General features: G+C 44.9%; 1 protein-coding gene across 2 annotated transcripts in view; it reads right to left on the bottom strand.

Annotated features, from left to right (window-relative positions):
- The window catches only part of DMAC2 (distal membrane arm assembly component 2), a 326,013-nt gene that overhangs the window by 134,118 nt on the left and 168,944 nt on the right, over positions 1–22,951 (bottom strand). For both annotated transcript variants that reach the window (XM_069644383.1, XM_069644382.1), the window contains exon 4: positions 1,036–1,175. In XM_069644383.1, the coding sequence (XP_069500484.1) occupies positions 1,036–1,175 (140 nt within the window). The remainder of the gene's footprint in view (positions 1–1,035; positions 1,176–22,951) is intronic.

Genomic DNA, 22,951 nt, shown 5'->3' with positions numbered 1-22,951 from the left:
AAAGATCATCGCTCCATGGCATGTGGAAAAAAGGGAATTTGGGCCATTTCTGTCCACTGTATCACTATAGCAAGGGCCCTTATCCTATCTAAACTAGACTACAGCAATGCACTTTATCTAGGCACTAGTAAACACAACTCCAATAAACTTCAAACTTCAAACTCTGCAAAATAACGTCCTTAGAACAGCACTAGGCATCCCCAAAGGACAGCACATTTCTGACCAAAGAAGAGCCGTCAACTGGCTAGCCATCAATGACAGAATCAAACTCAAAACTCTGAACATTACGCACAACTGTCTCAATAACAAAGCACCTGCATACCTCACAGAGAAATTCACTAAATACACATCCGAACGCCCCATCAGAAAGGCTCAAACCAATAGTATCAGAATCCCCAACTTCAACCTGAAAAGAACCGGAGGCTCTAGTTTCCCTGTACTCGCAGCTCACCTTTGGAACTCTATCCCGGATTCCCTAAGAGCCACTTCTTCCTTCCACTCCTTCAAAACCAATGCTAAACGATGGCTACACACCAACGATTGCTGACGCATCACCCTGAATTGGCCAGCTCCCACCTACTAAGACACTTGTGTTAAGATTAACACCCTTGTTAACTTCTCTCTATATACCTTTGCTTATCCTGTATGCTACTGACAATTGTAAATGTAAACTATTTATATGCACCTGTAACTGTTACCTTGATGGTAAATTTAAATTATATATGTATATGCAATCCTGATGGTAAATGTATTATATATAAGAAAAAGTAAGATACATATGTAAATGTAACCCAAGACTTCACAAGCGCCCAGTTGCCTAATGGCCCGGAGCGCTATACAAATTAATAAACAATACAATACAATACAATAAAACCTGTATGGAGACAACAGCTTGTAAGCACAGTGTACAACTGAAATACATCATCAAGGACAAACACTCTACAATCAGTATCTTCCCATCAAACAATTCATTTATTTACAGCATGGACTCCTTTTGTTATGAAGAATTAAAATAATACTTTACTGAGTCCTCACCTATGTTTTCCAAACCATCGTAGTTCACCAGAGAGCCACTTAAATCCACAGCTTCCACTGGCACATCTTTGTGTTTCACAAATTCATAGCTGAATTTCCCTTTCTTGTCTGCACGGTACCACACCTCGTGGCCCTTGAACCTTCAAGAGGAAATAAAGAAGACTTAAAACACTTATTTGATCCTTGCAATGCAATATCAGTGAAAGTTATAGATCTCCATCAATGTTCCGTAGAATTTCCTTTTTGAGAGTAATTCGTCCCACTTAGAGAGTCCCCAGCCTTTTTGCTGGACTATTGGATGTTTGGTCTAATTCTCCTAAGTGAGAGGGAACCTTTTATCACTCAGTCTTTTATTCTAACCTTGGGAACCCTTTTTACCTCTTTTATGCACTTTCTAAATGAAGTTATGCTTTCCGCCATGTTTTGTGGCATCTGTGTTGTACTACTGCAGCACGCAGCACCTTCTGTGCAGTGCTGCTGGAAGCTCCTTGAGAGTCCCTCTTTGATCATCTTATTTTCTTGTGCTAACATGATGTTACCAGGATAGGGGGATACATTATATCCTACCTATGCTTTTCTTTTGTGATATCAGCACACCCCACCTTATGTGGAGTGCTGAAGGGAGACTTTGTATCCCCTTTCTCACATCTCCTGTAACTTTCTAGTTACAGTGACAAGTTTATCCGAGTGGTTGGTGACAGTGGATGTTTTCTACCAATTTTTGTGAAACTTGCATTGCAGGCTGTATTCACAGCTGTGGTAAGGGACACATGGGTCACCATTTACCTAAAATGGTGCCAGTCTTCTTTTTTCGACAACTCACGACGACTTGTCCTTTATTGAGCCTTCTGCGCCCCCCTGCCCCTTGAGTGGGTGAGATCCTGATCGGTCTTTGTCTTTGCTGGGGTTCCACATAGAGAAGCCCGCCCGGAGGCACCAGTGTGCCTGGGAGGAAAGGAAGATGGGAGGACACAAACTCCTCAGGTCTTTGTCCTCCAGTATGTCTGCTTGGAACCAATTCTGACTGGGGGCCTCCAAAGTTTGAATGTAGCATGCATGCCGATTGGCTGGGTTTCTTCATATAAGGTGAGGGACTTGAAGCAGAAGCCAGAGTCGACCAGTGGAAGATCCATTCCAAAGAAGGGAGAAGGATGCCTGCAGCCACCTCCAGCGACCGCCAGAGCAGACTAAGTGACTCCTGCAGCTACAGCCCTCTCCTCTGTGCGACAGGGAAGATCCAGACCGCACGACTTACTCCCTTGGACTGGTGGGCCTAACCAGTCTCAAGACCTGCTACAGTTTCAGCCATCCCACGACGAACTAAGACCTTCCGGGTCTGCAATCTCACAATACCCTGGGACCTCTGCCACTGCTGCGATGAATCGTCTAGTCAAGCGGTGTTCCGGCTGCAAACTTGGGGGCATCTGTCTGGGCCTACAGAGACAACATCCCAATTGTTTAAGTCGCCTCAACTGAGTCGTGGACTGAGAGAAAGAAGGAAGTTTGCCGGGTGACAACCGCCGCTACTGCCTGTGTCAAGCCTCCACAACCTAGTGCCGCAAAGATAGGCTGCTGGCCATCTCTGTGACAGAGTCAGACCATCTGCTCCTGCCAAAACTTCTTCCAGATGCCAAGGCCAGAGACCCGAACCCGGAGCTGCTGTCGTCTTACATTGGAAACACGCCAGTGACATCATTGTTCCTCATTGAAAAAGGTACTGTCTCACCCCTGGGTACTTACCTGGGCGGCTGTTGTGTTGCTGTTCACTCCCCCTGAGCTTCTTGAGTCACGTTGGAGTGACCAACCCAACTGTGGTTTCCCAGGCGTCAGGACATCCGTCACAGGGGTTGAAATCCTTCAGGTGGCCTACCTACGCCCCCTGAATCTTTTGAATCAAATTCCATTACAAACCGGCTACTAAAGAGCTTCTTCTGTGAACTTATAACTTTGACAGTGTCTGCCATCCTTTGTTCTGCTGCCCACAGATCACTGTTCCCCTAGTGTCCCCTTCCGACTTTTGAGACACTCCTTACCCAGATAGGGTTGGCCTTCTAAAGTTAAGGCTTACACAAAGTTATTTACTTACCAGTATTGCTCTTTCCAGTAAATGTTAGTTGATGATATAATTTGCTAACCTAAAGTTACTCTTACTACTTGCCTGTTCATCTTCTAAAAGCCTGTTATTGAATTGAGTGTTACAACAGGAAATATTTCTGCGCTGTGGGAACTTCCATAGAAGCAACCAGTGAGTTTCTATGAGAGAGGAAACCCGGTATGCACATTTTTGAACTTACACAGAGTATTACTTTGTATCGAAGTGGTCGCATGCATGATAAAACATGTTTTTGAAGGTCTACTATCAGAATCCTCATTAACTATTGAGCAATTAAGAATACTTTGTAACAAAGTGGTCGCGTGTACATGAAGGCACGTTTTCGAAAGTCTCAGAGTGCTGGGTACATTATAAAGGCAATCTATAAAGATATATAACAACGAGATGAACAGAATGAATTCCAAACTGAATGAAAAGCTTAAACATATCTCCATACTCATTGAATACCAAACTGAAAGAAAACTTAATAAACAGAACTGTTACATATGAAAAGTACAAATGATTGAAGTTAAGATTCCCATGTATGAAGCTCAAAAGTGAAATGCAACTTTAACTACAACTAAAATTCATATATGCTGAATCTACAAGTCCATACACTTTGAGCTAAAGAAACCAATGCACATTGAACTTTAGAGCAAATAAAACTTTAACAATACAAGTGAACCTAATATATATGGAACTCCAAGGTTAACGGAACTTGGAAAATAATGTTACCAAGTGAACCAACTAAAAGTATATTAAACAGTGGGGGAAATTGAAAATAATAAAATATACTTGGAAATATGAATGAACTGCAACTTTCAGTCAAGACACTTTTGTACAAAGACCTAGCATGCACAGAGGGTGAAAGTGTGGTGCAGAACTTTAAGAAAACTGAAAAATACCATTATAACACTGAAAGTGAATCTTGGTGAAGGGAACCCTGAGGTTTAATCTACTTATTGACATGAGGACGAAATCTCAAGATATTTAGTGTTTGGAACGGTGTTTATGAACTTGGGGAAGGGAACCCTGAGTATCAGTTAAGTGAAAATCATCCTGAACTTAAGACAACATTTGTTGGAACTGTTGTAAAGTGACCTTCTTGACACTTAAGATGGGTTCTTCACATGGACTTTATTGTCAACCTCTAAAAGGTGGTACATAGGAAGACCACTGGGTCCCATCACCCAGGCTGACTACTCCCAACTGATTCAGCGTGGAACCTTTACATGACATTCACACACCAACATTTGCTCAGCTCATCCTTAACACACATACACTGACAAGCACACTACAACACTTTATACTTGGGGAAAGAGGCTGAAGGAAAGCTGCGCGCTGGACAGAGTTCCAAACATTGTGATGAACAATATTGTGTTGGTTGCTGACATCCCTACACATTGTATAGATTAGTTGTGAGAGCAAGTATAGGTTTTGGACACAGACAGATTCCTAAATTCAACTCTTTGACTTTCCTTAGTTTTGTTTTGGTAGGGAAATCCCACCATAGTATAGGGCAAGGTGGGCCTTTTTTCATCCTGATTTTTAAGTTAATAAAGTTGTATTGTTAATTCAGAATATGTTGTCTGTGTCTTACTCCAAGCGGCCTTCATAGGTCCAAAAATCGGTCATTCTCATGACCCTACCTTCAGCTAAGGCTGAGGTGAAATAATCCCCAGAAAGAGTCCCCAGAAGACCCACCTACTAGTGAGACAGAGGTGGAGGAGATTGCAACTTGTCTGGAGAAATTGACTCCTACAGACCCCCATGACCTGCCAAGCAAGATGGTAGAAGGAGGACCTCTGGGGACAGACACCCAGAAAAAACACAAAAACAAAATAAAGTAGGGAATTCGTCCTATAACTCCCAGTATATTTCTCGCAGAGGGATAGATAAAATCATGAAGATAGTACAGCCAGTTTGACTGTTTTACACAGTACTTTCTTTGGCCCAGATGCTCTAGTAAATAGACCCCTGAAGTCAACTAAACTAGCTAGGGAGTCCTTACTAATTTGTCCTAAGGAAATCTGTAGAGGTACCACTCTAGTGACTGGAGCTGTGAGGTTGGCCTTCTCTACCTTCCATGGATCAGAGTGTCCAAAGGGAAAGCTCTAGGCCTGAAAAGCTGACCAAACCCTAGAGGAAGAGGAAGAATAGAATTAGTTATTCCCTTAGACCTCTTACCCAGAGGCCTGGGACCCAACCTGCTCCTAACAGTGTCTTCTTGGAGACCACTCTGGATTATTTGGACCCTCTACTGAGAGCCCTGTGGTAAAAGCCAGTATAAATACAAAAGAAAGTAGAACCTATGAGGATCTGTTGAGAAACACCCCGCTCTAAAAGAAAATGTCAAAATAGAGTTGTAGGTCCTATAGAGTGCAGAGGCAGAAAATAGGGAAATGTGAAAACAGAAGAATGCTGATGGACCCCTCCAGAAGTGGATCTAATCGTCCTGTCCCTTACTCTGGGAGGGGTGTGTGTTAGGTAGAATTTCGTTTTTGAAAGTAATTCTTCCCACTTTATGATCCCCTCCCCCCCACCAACCTCTTTGCTGTACTACTGGATTTTTGGTTTAATTCTCTTGAGTGCGTGGGAACCTTTTTCCATACTCACTCCGTCTTTTACTATAACCGTACGGAACCCTTTCAACCTCTTTTAGGTACTTTGTAATGGAGTTATGCTTTTTTCCATGTTTTGTAGCATCTGTATTTTACTATTGCAGCACCAGGCAACTTCTGTGCAGTGCTTCCCCTCTTTGATTTTCTTTTATTTTCCTGTGCCAACATGAGGTTACCAGGTCGGGGGGGATACTTCTTATCCTACCTATGCTTTTTCTTTTGTGAGATCAGCACACCTTATATGGAGTGCTGAAAGGGACACTTTGTATCACCTTTCTCACTTCCCCTCTAACTTTCTAGTTACAGTGACAAGTTTATCCGAGTGGTTGGTGACGGTGTATGTTCTCTACCAATTTGTCTGAAATGTACATTGCAGGCTGTATTCAAAGCTGCAGTAAGGGACAAATGGGTCACCATTGACCTAAAATGGTGGTGCTGGTCTTCTTTTTCGCCATCTCACACTGACTTGTCCTTTTTTTTTAGCCTTCTTCTACCACCCTGGGTGGGGGAGCTCCTGATCCGTCTATGATCTTCACTGAGTTCCCATGGAGAAGCCTGCCAGAGGCACCAGTGTGCCTGGGAGGCCAGGAAGCTGGTAGAACATCGAAACGCCTCAGGTCTTTGTCCTCCAGTATGTCTGCTTGGAACCAACTCTGACTGGGTGCCTGGCTGTCCCTTTGGGACAGCCACCGCCTTAAGTTGAATGTAGCATGCACGCCGATTATCTGGGTTCTGGTATATAAGGCAAGGGGTCTTGATGCAGAAACCAGTGTAGACCCCTGAAAGATCCAATCTGAAGGAGAAAGAAGAAGAATGCCTGCAGCCACCTCCTGTGACCACCAGGGCGGACAGTGACCGATGCAGTCCAGCCCTTCTGTGCGAAAGGGAAGATCCAGACCGGATGGCATCCTCCCTTGGACTTGTGGGCCTAACCAGTCTCTAGGCCAGCTACAGCTAGAGCCATCCCATGACAAGCTGAGACCTTCCGGGCCTGCAATCTCCGAATAGCGTGGGACCTCCGGCACTGCTGTGGTGCATATCATCTCGTCAAGCGCAGTTCCGGCTGCAAGCTTGTGGGCTTCTCTCTGGGCCTACAGAGACTCCATCTCGATCGTAGAAAGCCCCTCAGCTGAGTCGTGAACGAAGGAAGTCTGCCGGATTACAACCGTTGCTGCTACGAAACATGTGTCGAGCCTCCACAAACAGCTGCCCGAAGATCGTCTGCGGAGCATCACTGTGACTGAGTGTGACCGTCCGCTCCCACCAAAAGTTCTTCCTCCAGACCTGAACCGGAGCTGCTGTCGTGTTCCATTGGGGACCCGCCAGTGACATTGTTGTTCTTCCTCGAAAAAGTTGCTGTCTTACTCCTGGGTACTTACCTGAACTGTTTTGTTGCCGTTTGCTTTGCCTCCGCTTCAGTCACGTAGGGGTGGTCGACCAAACCATGTCCTCTCAGGCCTCAGGACATCCGTTTTAGGGGTGGACATCCTTCAGGTGGCCTAGCTAGCCCCCCTGAATCCTTTGAATCCAAATCTATTACCTACCTGCTACTAAAAAGCATTTTCTCTGAAATTATAACTTTGACAGTCTGCCTTCCTTTGTTCTGCCGCCCACTGTCACTTAGTCCCCTCAGTGTCCCCTTCTCACTTTTGAGACACCCATTCCACAGAGAGTTGGACGTCTAAAGTTAAGGCTGCACAACGCGATTTACCTACCAGTATTGCTGTAAATGTTGCTGATTATATAATTTGCTAACCTAAAGCTACTCTTACTACGTACCGGTTATTCTTCTAAAAGTCTGTTATTGAATTGAGTATTGCAACAGCAAATATCTACTGTATATATCTGTGTGAACTATTTCTACTTACCTAAATTGCATATTGACTTAACATTGCATTAGTGTACATAATACATACACATATTGTTATAGAACTACAGCAAGTGTTTCCTTGACTATAAGTGTGCTCAAAGGTGTGTGTACTCACCTATAGCCCTTCTCCCTCCTTGACTAAGCCTGGCTGCTCGATAATAGCTACAAAACCTTTTTGATAGTTCAGGCCAATCCCAAGAGTTGGAGCCATGTACCCAATAGTGAGTCTTCCAAAGCCCTACCACAGGTGGACTTTGGTAAAAATCCCGAACAATCAGCAAGAATGAAATTCTAAGTAAAATGACTCAGAGTTCATAGGCGAATGGGAACACTGGACAAGTACATTCTGGTACATTCTAACGCTTGGAATGGATCCGCTCTGAAACGGTTTGGCACTCATTGGTGCGGTTTGCCATTTTATTACGTTTTAGTGAACAATCATTGTGTTATCTGAACCATCTCCCAACTGGAGGCGCAAGTTTTGGCTTTTCACAATAACTATTTTGCCTACATTGCTCCAAATGGAATGCATCTCACTAATCTTTTCATGAGAAAATGCTTTGATATAAATCTAAGCAACTCTGCTCGCAGCTTTACACTAATCAAGGGATATAGGTGAAGACTGGAAGGGCTCCACAATAAGACTGGCCCAGAAAGTATAGTTCCCCATCGTCCCGACGAAATGATGCCATCATGAAAAAACTGCCATCTAAAAATAGGAGAGGCGCGCCCATATGCACGGTTTGGCCATGGTTTGTGCACCCTGAGGTAGCTGGGCTCATGCAATCTCTGCTGTTGGCTCTACTTCCCTCAGAGTAGGTTATTCACATCTAGTATATACAAAAGGTAGACTAATCGTTCCAGACCTTCTTAATGATTTATGAAGGGTATGTAGGAATACAGAACATGAATATCATAGGCACAATCACTTTTTTCGGTTCACTTTTAGCACCCATCTTCAACTCCCTGTCACCCTTTACCAGTAAAATGTCTTTGAACAGCTGAAAAGTGCAAACCATAACAATATTTCTCTAATATTTGGGCCTTTTATATATTCGCATACAATGAACATTCAAACTCTTCTGCCAAATGTAATAACATTTTCAAATGGAAAACGGTTTATTCATCTGAATAGGTACATACGACCGCAAGAGTTCAAGCACTGGTACTTCAGCCCAACCCCAACCAATCAGAGATGGACAGCTAAGCCTCACACCCAAAAACAGTTTTCAACATCTTCTGGAACACGGTTTTGTAAAATACATTTCGTTGTATTGGCACTTTATTGCTTTTTACAGCAACTCAATTAACTTTTAAATTGTGATGTCATATAATACTAGCAAAAAGTGCCCTTTCTCCGATTGGGTTCTGTAGACAGACATGACAACGCTCATCAATTGTTGAACATCAATGATCCTATAGGTCGCTGTTCAGATTTGCTTATCGATTGTACTGCTTTGCACCCATGGTATGCTGGACCTTCTGTGCTCTCGCCACACCTGTCGCCTCACCCTTGCGTGGTGCAGTTTGTTGTGGTGCATTGTGGTGCAAATATCTCAGAAACTGTCCATCCTTGGGCCTGGGCCTCGAGTTTTGTTCCTCGTGTTGCGACCGGCCCTTCTAAGACCACATTGCTGTTTTGCCGATTTCAGGCAACCGTCTCATTTGTGAAGGCGCTGAAATCCAGGGAAAGGGGTGGGGTGTCCAAATGTCATGTAGCTCGTTATGTCCGGAGGGTCCTAACAGGAAACTATGCAAAATGTGGTGCATATTGGTGAACGGTGTGGAATTGTATAAAAAAACGTTTCAGCACAAATCACGCCACAAACAAACACATTTTTACTTTTATATACATAGATTGGACATACAGTTTGTATGTTCCTCCAAAGTATAATGATGTGTGAAAATCAATGTATGGTGACTTGAATATATATGTAATGAATGTTGTAAGGAACAATGTCCTTTTATATTTGTTAATGTTAAAGGTATTTGTACTACGCACCGTCACCAACGGAATCGGTCCTCAGGCGGATCTGCAAACAAGAAGTTGGGGCAGGGGGATTAATCTGGTGAAGAGGAAGTGAGAAAAGTGAATTATAAGTTGTTTGTTGTTGCAGTGTGGTGAAGGGAGTGTGGTTTGCCATGCGAGAGGGTGGTTGTGTGGATTTCTGTGCAAATTAAGTTGCCCTATGGAGTAGGTATATTCTTTCTCTTTCCTGTCCGTCTAATTGTTAGGAGTGATGGCGTAACAAGTTCCCAGCAGTGTTATTTCCGACCTCTGTGTACCAGGTTGAGACGTGCATTGTCCCCCACTCTGGTATTAGTGCTGGAATTTTACAATCACCCACTCCCTTCCTATCTATTTCCTGTCGGTGATCCATTGCTGCTGTGTTTACTTTGTAGGCCAAGGTGTTATTGACATATCACCCTTACCCTTCCATCCCGATCTCTGCGTGATCGTTCTTTGGTATGATTCTAGCTTATCTATCTTTCAATTAGTACGTTGATATGCTGTAAATTGTTCTTCCCTTACTTCAGTTGATGGGTGGTAGCTTAGGGAGATGGGGACGATCGGTTTCCTCTCTCAGCATTGTTTCAGCTGTGTATGTGTCCACATATGCACTTTTTCTAGTTATGGTGTGAAGAGTCGAGATTTGAGGAGTTTTCTGAATAGGAGGTGATCTCTTGTGTTATGTATGTTCTTTGGTAGCTTGTTCCAGGTTTTTGGGGTGAGGTGAGAGAAAGAGGCTATCCAAATGTTCTTTTGTTGTATGGTTTTGGTACCAAGCAATGTCGCTGCTGGATCTGAATTGCCTTGTTGGGCGGTGTACGTTTACTTTTTCTCTAAGGAACTCTGTGCCTAGGCAGTGGATTGCTCTGTGCGTTATGCACTTTGATTTGAACCTGATTCGCTGTTTTATTGGTAGCCAGTGTCGCATTTTCTGTGCTGGTGTGATGTGTTCTCTTCGAGGTAGTTTGAGGAGCAGTCTGGCCGCCGCATTTTGTATGCGTTGTATTTGTGAAAGGTTTTAATTCATAAAATCACAATAAAATTAAAAAATACCACAGAAATAAGCCCCTTCTGAATGAAAAGTGGAACAATGTACATCTGTAACACAATAACCCTGGTGAACTAGAAAAGGATGAGTTCAACAATAAAGAATACCAAAGGTGTGAATATTTCTCCATCAAGCAGAGATTTCTTCAAGGAAGTATTTGAAATTGCTCATGGAGTTTGTTCTCATTTCCGTTATAAACTGGCAATTGGTTAGTGAGCCTTAAAACTCTGCGTTTCCTGCATCAACAGTGCATTCACTGGGGCTTTGACACTCATAGATAAGGGGACCCCTTTTCAACTTAAGGAAGTAAGGGCGGACCCCAGGGGAAGATTTGTTCTGATAAAAGGTGAGCTGTGTGTGGCTATTTGGGGTATCATGGCGGTTTAGGCTCCTCGACCCCCCACACTTGATTTGCCATCTAAACCTCGACGATGCAAACTCAGGTGGACACGTAGGTGCTGGGTGGAGATTTCAACGAGGTCATGGATCTGGGTTTAGACCGCACACACACAGGTAGCAGAAATCCAACCCATACCATTAAGCTGCACTCTTACCACTGCAATGGGACTGGTCGACGCCTGACGAATGCTGCATGGAACAACGGTATGGTACTCCTTCTCTAATACACATGGTTCTATGTCCCGCATCCACTACTTTCTTATCCCCCAGACCATTTCACATAGGCTCCTAGCAGGGTCGTCATTTCATCAAAATGCCAGGTGTAGCAGAAGTAACCTGGCACGACCCTTGACCCTCAGATGACATCACAGGAAGTGATGTCATTTGACCCCACCCCAAAGTGATGTCACAGGAAGCGATGGAAGACAACCTTTCACCCGTTGACAAAACAGGAAGGGGCCTCACATAGCATTTTACACTACGAAAAATATGGTTATGATATCACTATAATGTGATGTACATTTCATACAAGAATGGATCGCCATATGTATCGTTAAGATCAGTGTGGATAGGCCCATACTACCAAATTACTGTGAATGTAAGCAGACATCGATGACCAAATGATAATGATGTGTTATTATATAGCACTTACGCTTAAGCGCTTTATATAGAATAAATATACACCCAATATCACCCATCCTGTGTTGGTACTCATTTATCGACCTCAGAAGGATGAAAGGCTGAGTTGAGGCGTTTAAAAACAGATTAAATCAGTGACTCACCCCTGAAGTATGCCTGAAATAAACCTTTAATGAGTATAGCAATTATTTATAGAAATCCAGAAAGACACATTATTTGGTATTCCTATTCTTTCTTATTTATGGTCAGTGCTGAAAGTGTTAGACTTGTGGCACTCCTGTTCTTATTTTTCTTCTTTTTTGTTTTAAGGGGCCTGAACAAGAAAGCCAGCCACTCCAGAAGTAAAGAGCCACATGGTACTGGCCTCAGCCCAGGCGCTTGCATTACAAAACAATACATTTAAAAAAAAAACTTTTGTCCCTGGCTCCTAGCAGCGAGATTTCCAATCACTCCCCACTCCTCATAGAGCTAAAGATCGGGAGGGCGAACTCCACAGCAATCTGGCGCCTCAACAGATACTACCTTGGGGACCCCAGGGTGATAGAAGGGCTATCCCAGAAAACGACTGCATATTTTGCTATGAATGAAGGGTCGGTGGACAGCCCGGTCACACTTTGGGAGGGCTATAAAGCGGTGCTGCAGGGGGAAGGCAATATCGCTCGTAGCGGCCGCAAGGGATAAACATGCTAGGGAAGTGGAGGAGCCAGAAGCACTGGCCATTGAGGCAAAGGAGGGGTTCCTTGCTACTGGTTCCCAGGTCGCACACAAGGCCCTGGCCATGGCACAGGAGGTGCTGGGGAACGTGGTGCCGGATAATGCTAGATCGGCTCACTGGGCGGTTAGAAGTCCGGTTCATGAGACCGGGGACAAAGCGCGGAGGGCATTAGCGTGGCTGAAAAGGCGAGACCGGGATAGAGGGTATGTTTGCACCATACGGGACTCTGTCAATTGGGCATCCCTCTGGAAGAATATGGGCAGAATGGGATTTGGCAACAACTTATTTAAATGGGTGCACTTGCGCTACAACTCCTCTGGAGGCAGAGGTGCAGGGTTAATGGGGTATCTTCCAGGAACTTTGCTCTGGGACGTGGGGCACGATAGGGGTGCCCTCTTTCCGCCTTGGTATTCACTCTATCCATCGAACTGCTGGCTATTATTGTCTCGTCCTCAATATTTAAATACTTAGGCATTGACATGAGTCCGGGCCTTGACGGATTTCATTTGATTCAACCTCAACCGGGTTATTGACAGGTTTGCAGGTTTCAGACACTGTTCACTGGCAAGCTCCCCCCACGGTTGACACTAATGGGTTGGGGCCGGTCTTTTAAAAATGCTCATGCTCCCTCGGTTTCTATATGTGCTACAGAACGCCTCATGTCCGATCCCCGCATCACTTTTGCCAAGATAGAGGGCACCCTGCGTAATCTGTTGTGAATATGGGGACAGCCACGCATTGCCCTTAAAACGCTGCAACTTTCGATATGGGGAGGCCGGCCTGGGGCTTCCGTGCCTGCGAAGATACTACTGGTGGTCAACAACTGGATGCATGGGGATCTGCATCTTCCATACATGGCAATTGAAAGGGGGTGGATGGGAGAGACAAAGCCAAAATAGGTAGTCAATGGGAATGGGCCCAAGGGGAGGGACGCCCACTAAATGATAATCACACTCGGCAGGCGTGGGGCACCTCACATCAATGTATAGGCTGGGGGAATAAAGCTACGATGCATCAACCTCTGTGGAACATACACATGCCAGAAATACGCAAGTTAGGTCGCTTCAAGAATTGGGAAAGACATTGGATAAACGTTTTGGCGGACCTGGTACAGGAGGGACAACTGGCTCCATTAGAGTCCCTGCAGGCAATACACAGGCTCCCCAGATCTGAACATTAACGGTATATATACAGTTGGCACACGCCATTAGGTCCCAATTTCCGGCTCTGACAGACGTTCCCAAGTGTTCACTCATAGAAGCCAATATCTTTCCAGACTTTCCAGAGGACTATCCTTCGCACCAACCAACTGAACTTCACAGATGCACATGTGGATATCTTCAAATTCACCAGGAAACTGAAGCTCAAAAAATTCTTCTCCAAGAAAGTGGAATGGAAAACTAAAAGGACACCCAAGCCCACCATTATTAACATAACTATGGACACATTGGAGCAAACACACCTGCTAGTGAATTTAACCTGTATTAGCAATGAGGAGGAACCGACTAAGGAATCATTGATGGAGGATTTGGACATAGAAAATACATCAAAACAAAAGAACTAAAGAGGAAATCAACTTTCACCCCCAACCTCAAAGGTGATAATGCGATTGATATTTTCTCCAAAGCAGTAACTAGAGATTTACACAAAATGGAAGACAAAAAATGTAACCCTAAAGCAAGACGCAACACGAATCTCAACAGTCAAGAAATTCATGCAATGAAAAACCTGATAATCAAAGAAGCAGACAAAGGTGGCAATAGCATCGTTATGAATAGAAAGGATTGCATCACGATGGCCCAGACCCATCTGGAAACACCAGGATGCTATGAAACACTACCCACTAACCCCCTATGGGGGCTCAAATGGGAATGGGGAATGGTTTGGTCAATGGGGACTTACTGGTCCCTCCAAGGTCGGAATGGACCGGTAAGTCCCCATTGAACCAAACCGGAGTCGGTACTGGTATGGGAGGCAGCCATGGAGCCAATTGCTCCATGGCTACCACCATACTCGGAATGAACCCCCCCCCAATGTGTGCTCACACCATCACCACTAACAATGTACAATTTTGAAACTTTTACGAGAAAAAGATTGACCAATTCATAAACTGTCGTACGAAGTTTGTGATCCATTTGATAATATGCATATGTGGCCTGAAATACATAGGAAGCACAATACGTGAACTGCGTACAAGAATCAGGGAGCACCTCCACTCCCTCAAGACAATGGAAGCAAGATACCCACTAGCCACCCACTGGCAGGAAAAACACCAGATGGATAATCAAAAAGACATCAGATTTGTCGGCCTAGAGTTGATCAAACCAGACTCCAGAGGAGGCAACAGAGCTATGAGACTACGACAGAATGAGGCAAGTGTCATGACCCTTGTCCCTGGCCCTCACTGGCAAGTCAGCCTTCCAGTTAGGGCCAGGTCAAAGGCCTTAAAACCTCATCCAAGAGACTCTTGGTGTCAGTCCTAGCGCCTTAGGCGCCAGGCTCATATCCATCATGAAGACCAACATTAGAATGGGACTATTCACTTGGGACTATTTAACTTGAGGGGGTTGAGGGGGTTCAGCCAACAATGAGGCACACATAGCTCAGTTACAAGGAACTGAGCTATGCGGTCTAGTCTTTTGGGTGTGGCAGGCCTGGGACTACTTTACCTGGACTACTTTGGGTGTGGCAGGCCTGGGACTATTTTACCTGGACTACTTTACCCGAGACTATTTAAACCGCACCCAAACAGCAGAACATGCTTTGCGTTATTCTGCTGTGGGCAGCGTAACACTCACTGTGTCTAGTTCTTTGATGCCAGCTTACCTGAAACCAAGGATCTGCAGAGAGAGAAAGACCACTGTGAAACTTACCTGGAACAGTATCCTGTCTTCAATCCATCGCTGACTTCATTTCCACTCACCTGAAGGTATGCAATCCATCATCCGGCACTACATGCATCCTGGAATACCATAACCTGGAAAGAGGAGAAAGAAAGACACCATTAGTAAGCGTTTACTCACATTTCCTCCCGAATGAAGAAAGCCACACAATTCTTACCTGGGTAGTCAACTCCTGGTCAGTATCATTGCTGGAACATTACAACGCTCGGCGAGGAACATCGCAACCTGCAAGGAGAGAAGAGACACAGGTTAGCAATATAAAAGGCGAAACAGCGCCGCGCATCGCGCATTACTCACCGGACAGCATCGCGCACACCGCGCTTTCACCTACCGGCCAATGCTCATCTTCAAACTATATGACAACACCAAAATACCTTTCCATACCTAAAAGGAAAGAAGACATTATTATTCGAACTAAGAGGAACATAAGAACTGCATATAAAGACCTTAAAGCAGCAAACCTATGGGGTCGCAGCAGACCTGGATTCCCTCAGGGGGGCTTGCACCAGTGAAGTAACTTGGTCGCTGCTCGCCCCCACATCTACGCACCCCTGCCACGAGAAGCAGGACGGAGAATCCACTTTTTACAATATTAAGACCCATATTTAACCAGAGGCCTTACCAAGGGACCAGGAGAGGGTTTGGGAGTGCAAATCACCCAACCAGGGCTGGGTGGCATCCCCGTGGATACCAGGTGAGCGTAACAGCAAGACTCATATGCAGAACAAGAAACACGGAACTCGGTCTTAACACTGAACATGAGTTAAATGTTTTTCTGTGAAAGTAAACTATCGGTCCAATCACACATTAGGAAATTACTCCCACTTCCACCAACACACATCGCTCGCACCACTGGGGACCCCCCCCACTCACCCAACCACAATCAAAGCAAGGGACTGGCCCAATTGTGGACTGACTAGACACAATAGTTACCCACATCCAGGTGATCAACACTGACCCACCACAGTGACTATCACACGAAGGACCAACCCATCCCTTCCACTGTTAGGGACCACCCTGCTCACCCCATCACCCAAAAACGGACCCAGCCCCCCGGGCACCACATCCTATGTAAATTGGCCATCCACTGTGACACCCCCCAACCCCCAAGGATACCACCCTTGCGGGGTGCAGACCCGACCTTAATTTTAAAGCCTTCCACAATCTTCCAACAACAAGGTTGACCCACATTAATGGGACACATTTACGTTTCATGACAATAGCTATACCGCGTATGCAAGGTGTTTATCACTTAGTTTATAATGGCTTGCACTGCCAGGCTTAGTGAGACGCAGCTGTGACCTTTAATTTGAGGCTCGCCATATTTTTACAAACACAAGGGTGCAACCACATCATTGGAGACAATCGGGTCTCATAATCATAGCATTACCGCAAATACAACAGTGTTTCTTATCCTCAGGGCCATGTGGCATTCCACTGCCTGCCCAATTTCACAACAAAAATAATTTGCCTCCTAGGTACGCCACAGCCGCATTCAGCCAGAAATCGGGGCCCAATCAGGGACCCTGAACCATCCTCCAATGGAGCCCTTGCACCTGGGCCAATCAATGACCGCCTCTCTGCCATTTAACACTCTTGGACAAGCTACTCCATTGTAGCTTGATCCGATGTCAGAGACGCACTAACTAAAAGAGGTAAGATGTCCTTTAGGGATCGCGGCCACCGCCACTTTATGACTAAATGTAATCCTGTATTCACCTGTGGAGAGCACACGCTCTCACCACACTCGGCAAGTGACCCTTCTCCACTCTCCCCATATGGAACCTCTGGGAGATGGGTCCCCGGGCACCCAAGCCCCTACTTTAGATAACCGCCACCCGGCACCCCCACACGTTTATCAGAACATTATTGTAGTAAACGATTGGGAACAAACCCAATGCCATTTTTTGGAGCAGCAACAAGCACGCGGCCCCTGACCCTTCTCCCGTTCCTCCTATGGAACCATTGAGAGAGGGGTCCCCGGGCACCCGAGCCCTTACTACACATAACCGCCACCCTCCCCATTATCAGAACGGTATTAGAGTGAGCAAATGGGATTATACCCAATGCACAATTTTAAACAGCACCAAGCACGCGGGCTCTAGATCAAGGGACCATTACCCAGCATTGCCTAAGGTTCACTCATCTGAATTAATCTCACGCCACACAAAACACGGAATAAGCATTTAAGGGCTAATTGGCAGACACCATGCATGATGTAAGCAGCACGATAAACAGGATGCGGTAGACCACCTAGCACTGAACCAGCAGTTCGGACGCATATTCACCCCCAACAAACGGGCAATCCAGTTGTCCTATGTAATAGTTATTAATATTTGGCCACCGGCCCTGACCACCACTCTCCAATTTTTACCACTCAGGCAACCACCTCAGCTTATTCAAGAACAGGACGGACCCAGGCCCACAACCTCCGGCAACCCAGGACGAACTGGGAGGACCAGACACTTGTGCACCAAGCATAGATGAAGGCATACCTATGCCCTTTACTCACCAGGTGAGCCTTGCCCACCACTACATCTCCTTAATGACCAACTCTTACATTCCCAGGACAATACTAACAGTCTCGCACAAACCTTTTTCTCTCCTTTTATTTTCAAAAAACGTTTTCCCAAATTTATGATGCAACATTCACATGCTTTTGCAAAAATGTAACTGTATGTATGTTGGATTTAACTAATTTTGTAAACTTCATGAAATGAATACACACAATGCGAAATTTGACACCATGTCACCTCACTTGGGATGGTCACAACACACACATCATGTGGTTGAATAATGACACCCTGTCAAATGTATTGCAATGGCTCAAATACTCCACACTGGGCTCTCATACTCACCATGCACTGTGCACGACTCCCATTAAACAAACCCATCCATTATCATGTACCCAGAAACCATATTGGTAGCCTTGAAAAAGACCTGTAAGGTCGAAACACGTGTTGGCACCACTTGATACTCTGAAGAATTCAATTGAATAAAATCAAAAAACTAAACCATGATCTTTGAGGACCTCAATTCTTCATACACCTGAGCAGAAAAATGAAAGAGGAAACCTCTGTATACAAATCAGCACACGCGCCGAACGAGTAGAAACTAAAAACCCACTTCTCTTTCCAGACCACATTGCTGCGAAGGCCACGTCCACCTTATACCAAATAGCAACGGCATTTGTGTCCCAAGAGCTGCCCCAGTTTAAGGATAACTAGGTAGCGGACATCGGTCCACTGGAGACGGAAGAATGGGTGGAGGCACTTATGTTCTCAAGGGAGGTAGGAATAGAGGCCAGGCTTTGCCTTATCCAGTACAAGGTACTACACCGGGTATGCTATTCTAGAACAGCCCTAGCTTGGTGGGGTGTGATAAATCAGGACTATTGCCTGCGGTGTGGGATTGAAGGGGGCACATACATTTTTTTTACACATGGTGGGAATGCGCGTGAATACAGGCATTTTGGGGTAAGTGTCTTAGAAGGTCCTGAGTGATCCCAAACTGGCACCATTAGGTACATGGGGAGAGACAAGGTTTACCAAATATGACTTTTTTTATATCAACCTCACTGAGGCTAGCTAAAAAGGCTTATCGCAACACTATGGGGTTCACCGACCTATCCACGTTTAAGCCGGTGATCTGCCGAAGTAGGGAGATGCATGTCCTTAGAGAGGCGAATATGCAATGCCTGGGGATGCCCCCAAAAGTTCCAAAACGTATGGGGTGGATGGGAGGGAGCAGGGTGAGGCACAAGGTTGGTTAATCTTGTTGGGCTGTGGTGCCGCCATCGGTGCTGCCTCCTCTGGCAGTTGTGTCTGCTTAGTCAAGGCCAGAACAATTATACTCTCACAAACCGCCATGGGTCTTTGGGCTGTGAGCCAAGGGGCAGCACAAATGTTTAGAGGGTGAGAGGCTGATGGTCAACCCATAAGGTCAAGGACGCATGGGGTATTTGGGCAGGTCCTGCCTCCACTCAGACTCGATGAGTGGATGAACTATGATGTACCAAACTATTGCTCTAACTGCTGTGCCAGGGATGTTGTGTACTGTATCCTGTTGTAATGAAACCCAGCAAGGGCATATGTTTGCCGGTTATGTTGCCTTTAAAAACAATACAATTTTTATATTAAAAAATAAAAGTGCATTCACTGTTATGTCAGCGGTTGTCAACGGATACTGGAAAGAGGAAGTCAAAGGGAACTTAGGGTGCAAGGATTTGCCCTCAGACCCACCCTTACTCTGAAATTTGAGAGATTGTTTTTGAGTTGATAAGGTGTGATTGAATCTATGAAACCCGTCTCATCAACGTGGTGGCAATAATGAAAGCAACCTTAAAGGACAAGATCACCACAATATTGTAGTTGCTAAAAAGATGAACTCATCAATTGTGATAACATCAAATTTAGTTCGCCCACGTCTAAGAAAATCTTCTATATCAGGAAATGTAAAAATAGTGGAATGACCTGATGTGTTTCTTATCTTGTAAGTGCAGAAAACATAGTTTTGGGGAGAGCTGGAGACTTGATCTTGCCGTCTTAATTAAATCGGGCAAAATATCAATGGCAATGAATGATAAACGCCAACCAAGTCTCCTATAATGTTTTTACTTGCGCCATTCTAGAAGAAACAGCTCTGGTTTGTGATGTAACATATATTCAATAATGATGCAAATTCAGTAAGGCAAACTCTAGGAACTCAGGAGTCACACTGCTAGACTGAACAACACAGGATTTTAATGAAGAATCCTCTGTACAGAAAATGCATAGTTGAGGTAACAAGAGTTGCAGCTCCAGAAATGCAGCTTTGTATACCATGACTACCTCTTCCACACAGTGCCATCAGAATGATCTTGCAGGAAGATCTATGCCTCTTGCAAATTACTTAATCAATGCAATGAGAGTAAAAGAAGAAAAATGACATTGCCAGTTCGAAAGAGGTTCTTCCCAAGGGAGCTTGGATGGAGGAATATGAAGAAATGTCATTTCAGGCTGTCTGCAATGGGAAATGGATCTCTTCCTGGCTGACCTCTACATAGAATTAATGGAGCGAGCGGAACTGTGGGCCAAGACCCACTTGCAAAATGTCTTTAGCTATCTGCTTCTGAAATCCATGGCCGCATTGTGCTTTCCTGGAAGAGTAATTGGTGAATCATGAATCTGAGATGTGTATGCAATATGCACAAGATTTGCGCTTCAAATCATAACTAGAGGGATCTTCATCTTCGGTGCCTGCCTTTGGAATATATTTTCATTAGTCTCAGAACTAGCAGGTCATAGCCTAACATCCACCTCAAATATGGTCTAAATGTCCACCTTGGGATGTGGGAGGTTTTGGAACAGAGTATAGTAATACTGCCAGTGTTTTCCTAGTCTTCCGGGAACAGGTGTAATCGGAAGGTGAGATTGAACAAGGACTTGTTTCTGGCATAGGCCAACATATTATGGTGATTACCTGGCTGTGACCTACACAATGAAGATGACCGAGACCTAGAGTGCCAGAACAACCCTGAAGAGGTCACTCATCTTTTGCGAATTCTGAACTTGTTCACCAACTTTTTCCCACAGCGAGACCTCACTAAAGGTGCTACTCTTGTCTATTAAGCCTCTAGGGGTGAAGTGCGCGAAAGGGTCTGTCACAAAGTTGACTGGGATACATGACAAGGCCCAGACAGAACTGTAGTTAACCTTGGTTTCTTTTATTGGGGAATAGTTGATAAGTTTGACAAAACATATGCAGTACTAAAGTGCAAATAGAAAAACCAAATGAGTCTTCCCATGAACATGACTAACTCTGGGTTTAAAGGGGTTCCCACACTTTTCAACTTGTCCCTCAGGGATCCTCCCTGTGTGGTCTTAATTTCAGCCTTAAGGGTTTCTCGTACCCTTCTTATTGCTCCTCAGACTCATCTCTTGCCCGAATTCTCACTCAAGGGCTTGAGGGTGTCAGGGGACTCGCGTCAACTTCTGCTCCAGTTATCCTGGGGTTTCTTAGTAGTAGGTATTAGTCTCTGCCTTAAGGGGTTACCACACCCTTCCTTCTCATCTTCTCGGGTAGTCTTCTTCTTGGTTCTCACTCATGGTTTGAAAGTGGTTCCTGGACCCTTCTATCCTAGTTCTCTTGGATATTCTCCCTTGGTTCTTGCTCCCAAGTACTTCCTGTACCCTTCTTCTCTCCACTTGTTTATGGAGGTAATTGGATTTGCTTCACCTGGATTATCACAGGGGTGGGTATTAGGAGGGCCTTGTGGGAGTTGCTGTTCTAGGGTTGATCCTTATTAATGCCACGCAACAAGCTTGTTCCTCCTTCAACCATGGGCTTGACCCATTCGGATCAGGGTCTCACTCCATTCCGACTGCCTTGGGCTAAGCATCTCCTACCAACACTTGACTCTCCTCCAACCACCCATGTTCCTTCTCCACCTCTAGACTCTAACCTCCACTAAACTATTCCTCCCACCTTCTCCAAACTCCAGCTCTCTCAAACCTCCACTCTGCTCTTGCCGCCAGTTTTTACTCCAATGGCCCACACAGCTTCAATGCAGCACTGGGTTTATAAAGTGTTGTACCCAACCCTGGAGCTGGTCTTTTTGTGAGAAACTGCACCTGTAAGGGTAAATGGACAAGGGATTGCAACTGGTCAGATTTGATAACTTCACATGTGCTTAAATGAGGTTCCGGAGGGCAGCCCAGGCCTGTAAAAGGCTGATCTGCCATTTTCAATGTTCATTTTCTCTCTGAGCCTGTGCCTACAAGTCCCTTAGCAGACCAGAGTAGGTATTCACAGAGCACAGTAAGATATAGTAAAGGAAAACATAGTAAAGACACTTTTCAATATGACTCCTGTTCATTGCAACAACTCTAGTAGAAAGCACTACAGGGAAGTGTTGTTACTTTGTTCAGAGGCTTGCAGACAGAGGCTCACTGAGAAATGCAATCTGGTTTTGATGCTTGTGCTGCAAGCAGAGTAGGAACATTCACAGTGCCTCCGAGGTCAGCATACACTTGTGCTGGGTGTCATGTGACAATTTTCATACTGCATCATACACCTGTGCAGGGTCTTGACAGCAGTGTTTGGGATAAAAGAGGCATGAAGCGCATGTTTCCTTTAGCTTCAAGGGTTTCGCTCTCTGAAAGGGGTTGTGTTGACCACTGTATCCGCTTCCTAAATGCAGGAATGGCCTAAGATTGACATAGAAAACATTGCATCGCTGTTACCATTCAGTTTTACAAGTACCAGGGCAAGCGCTGCATTCCTTAAGGGGTCAATATCCTTACCTGCCATGATAAGAGTGAGAAAGAGAGGGTAGAAGTCAGCAGCCTGTGACTAAAGTTTAAAATCACTTCACGAACCGCAAAGTCTTTAAAGACGTCAAAGGCTTTAAATTTAAAAAATCCTATAACTCAGAAAAATAGGTGAAAGGAAGCGCTATCTCCACCATCTGAGGGTAAACACAACAACTAAGAGTCTCTGAAGTGAGGCTTAGCAGACCAGCTCGGATTGTTACGGTTATGCTGCCACAACAATGCTTTAGCTCCTAATGTGTTACAAATGTCTTCATTAGTAAAGGTACATTAAAGGTTTCATTGGAATGTGAAAATTCACAGTATGT

Source organism: Ambystoma mexicanum, chromosome 2p, assembly GCF_040938575.1.
Source record: "Ambystoma mexicanum isolate Mex_15411 chromosome 2p, UKY_AmexF1_1, whole genome shotgun sequence".
Classification (NCBI taxonomy): domain Eukaryota; kingdom Metazoa; phylum Chordata; class Amphibia; order Caudata; family Ambystomatidae; genus Ambystoma; species Ambystoma mexicanum.
This window is presented reverse-complemented; position numbering and strand designations above follow the sequence as displayed.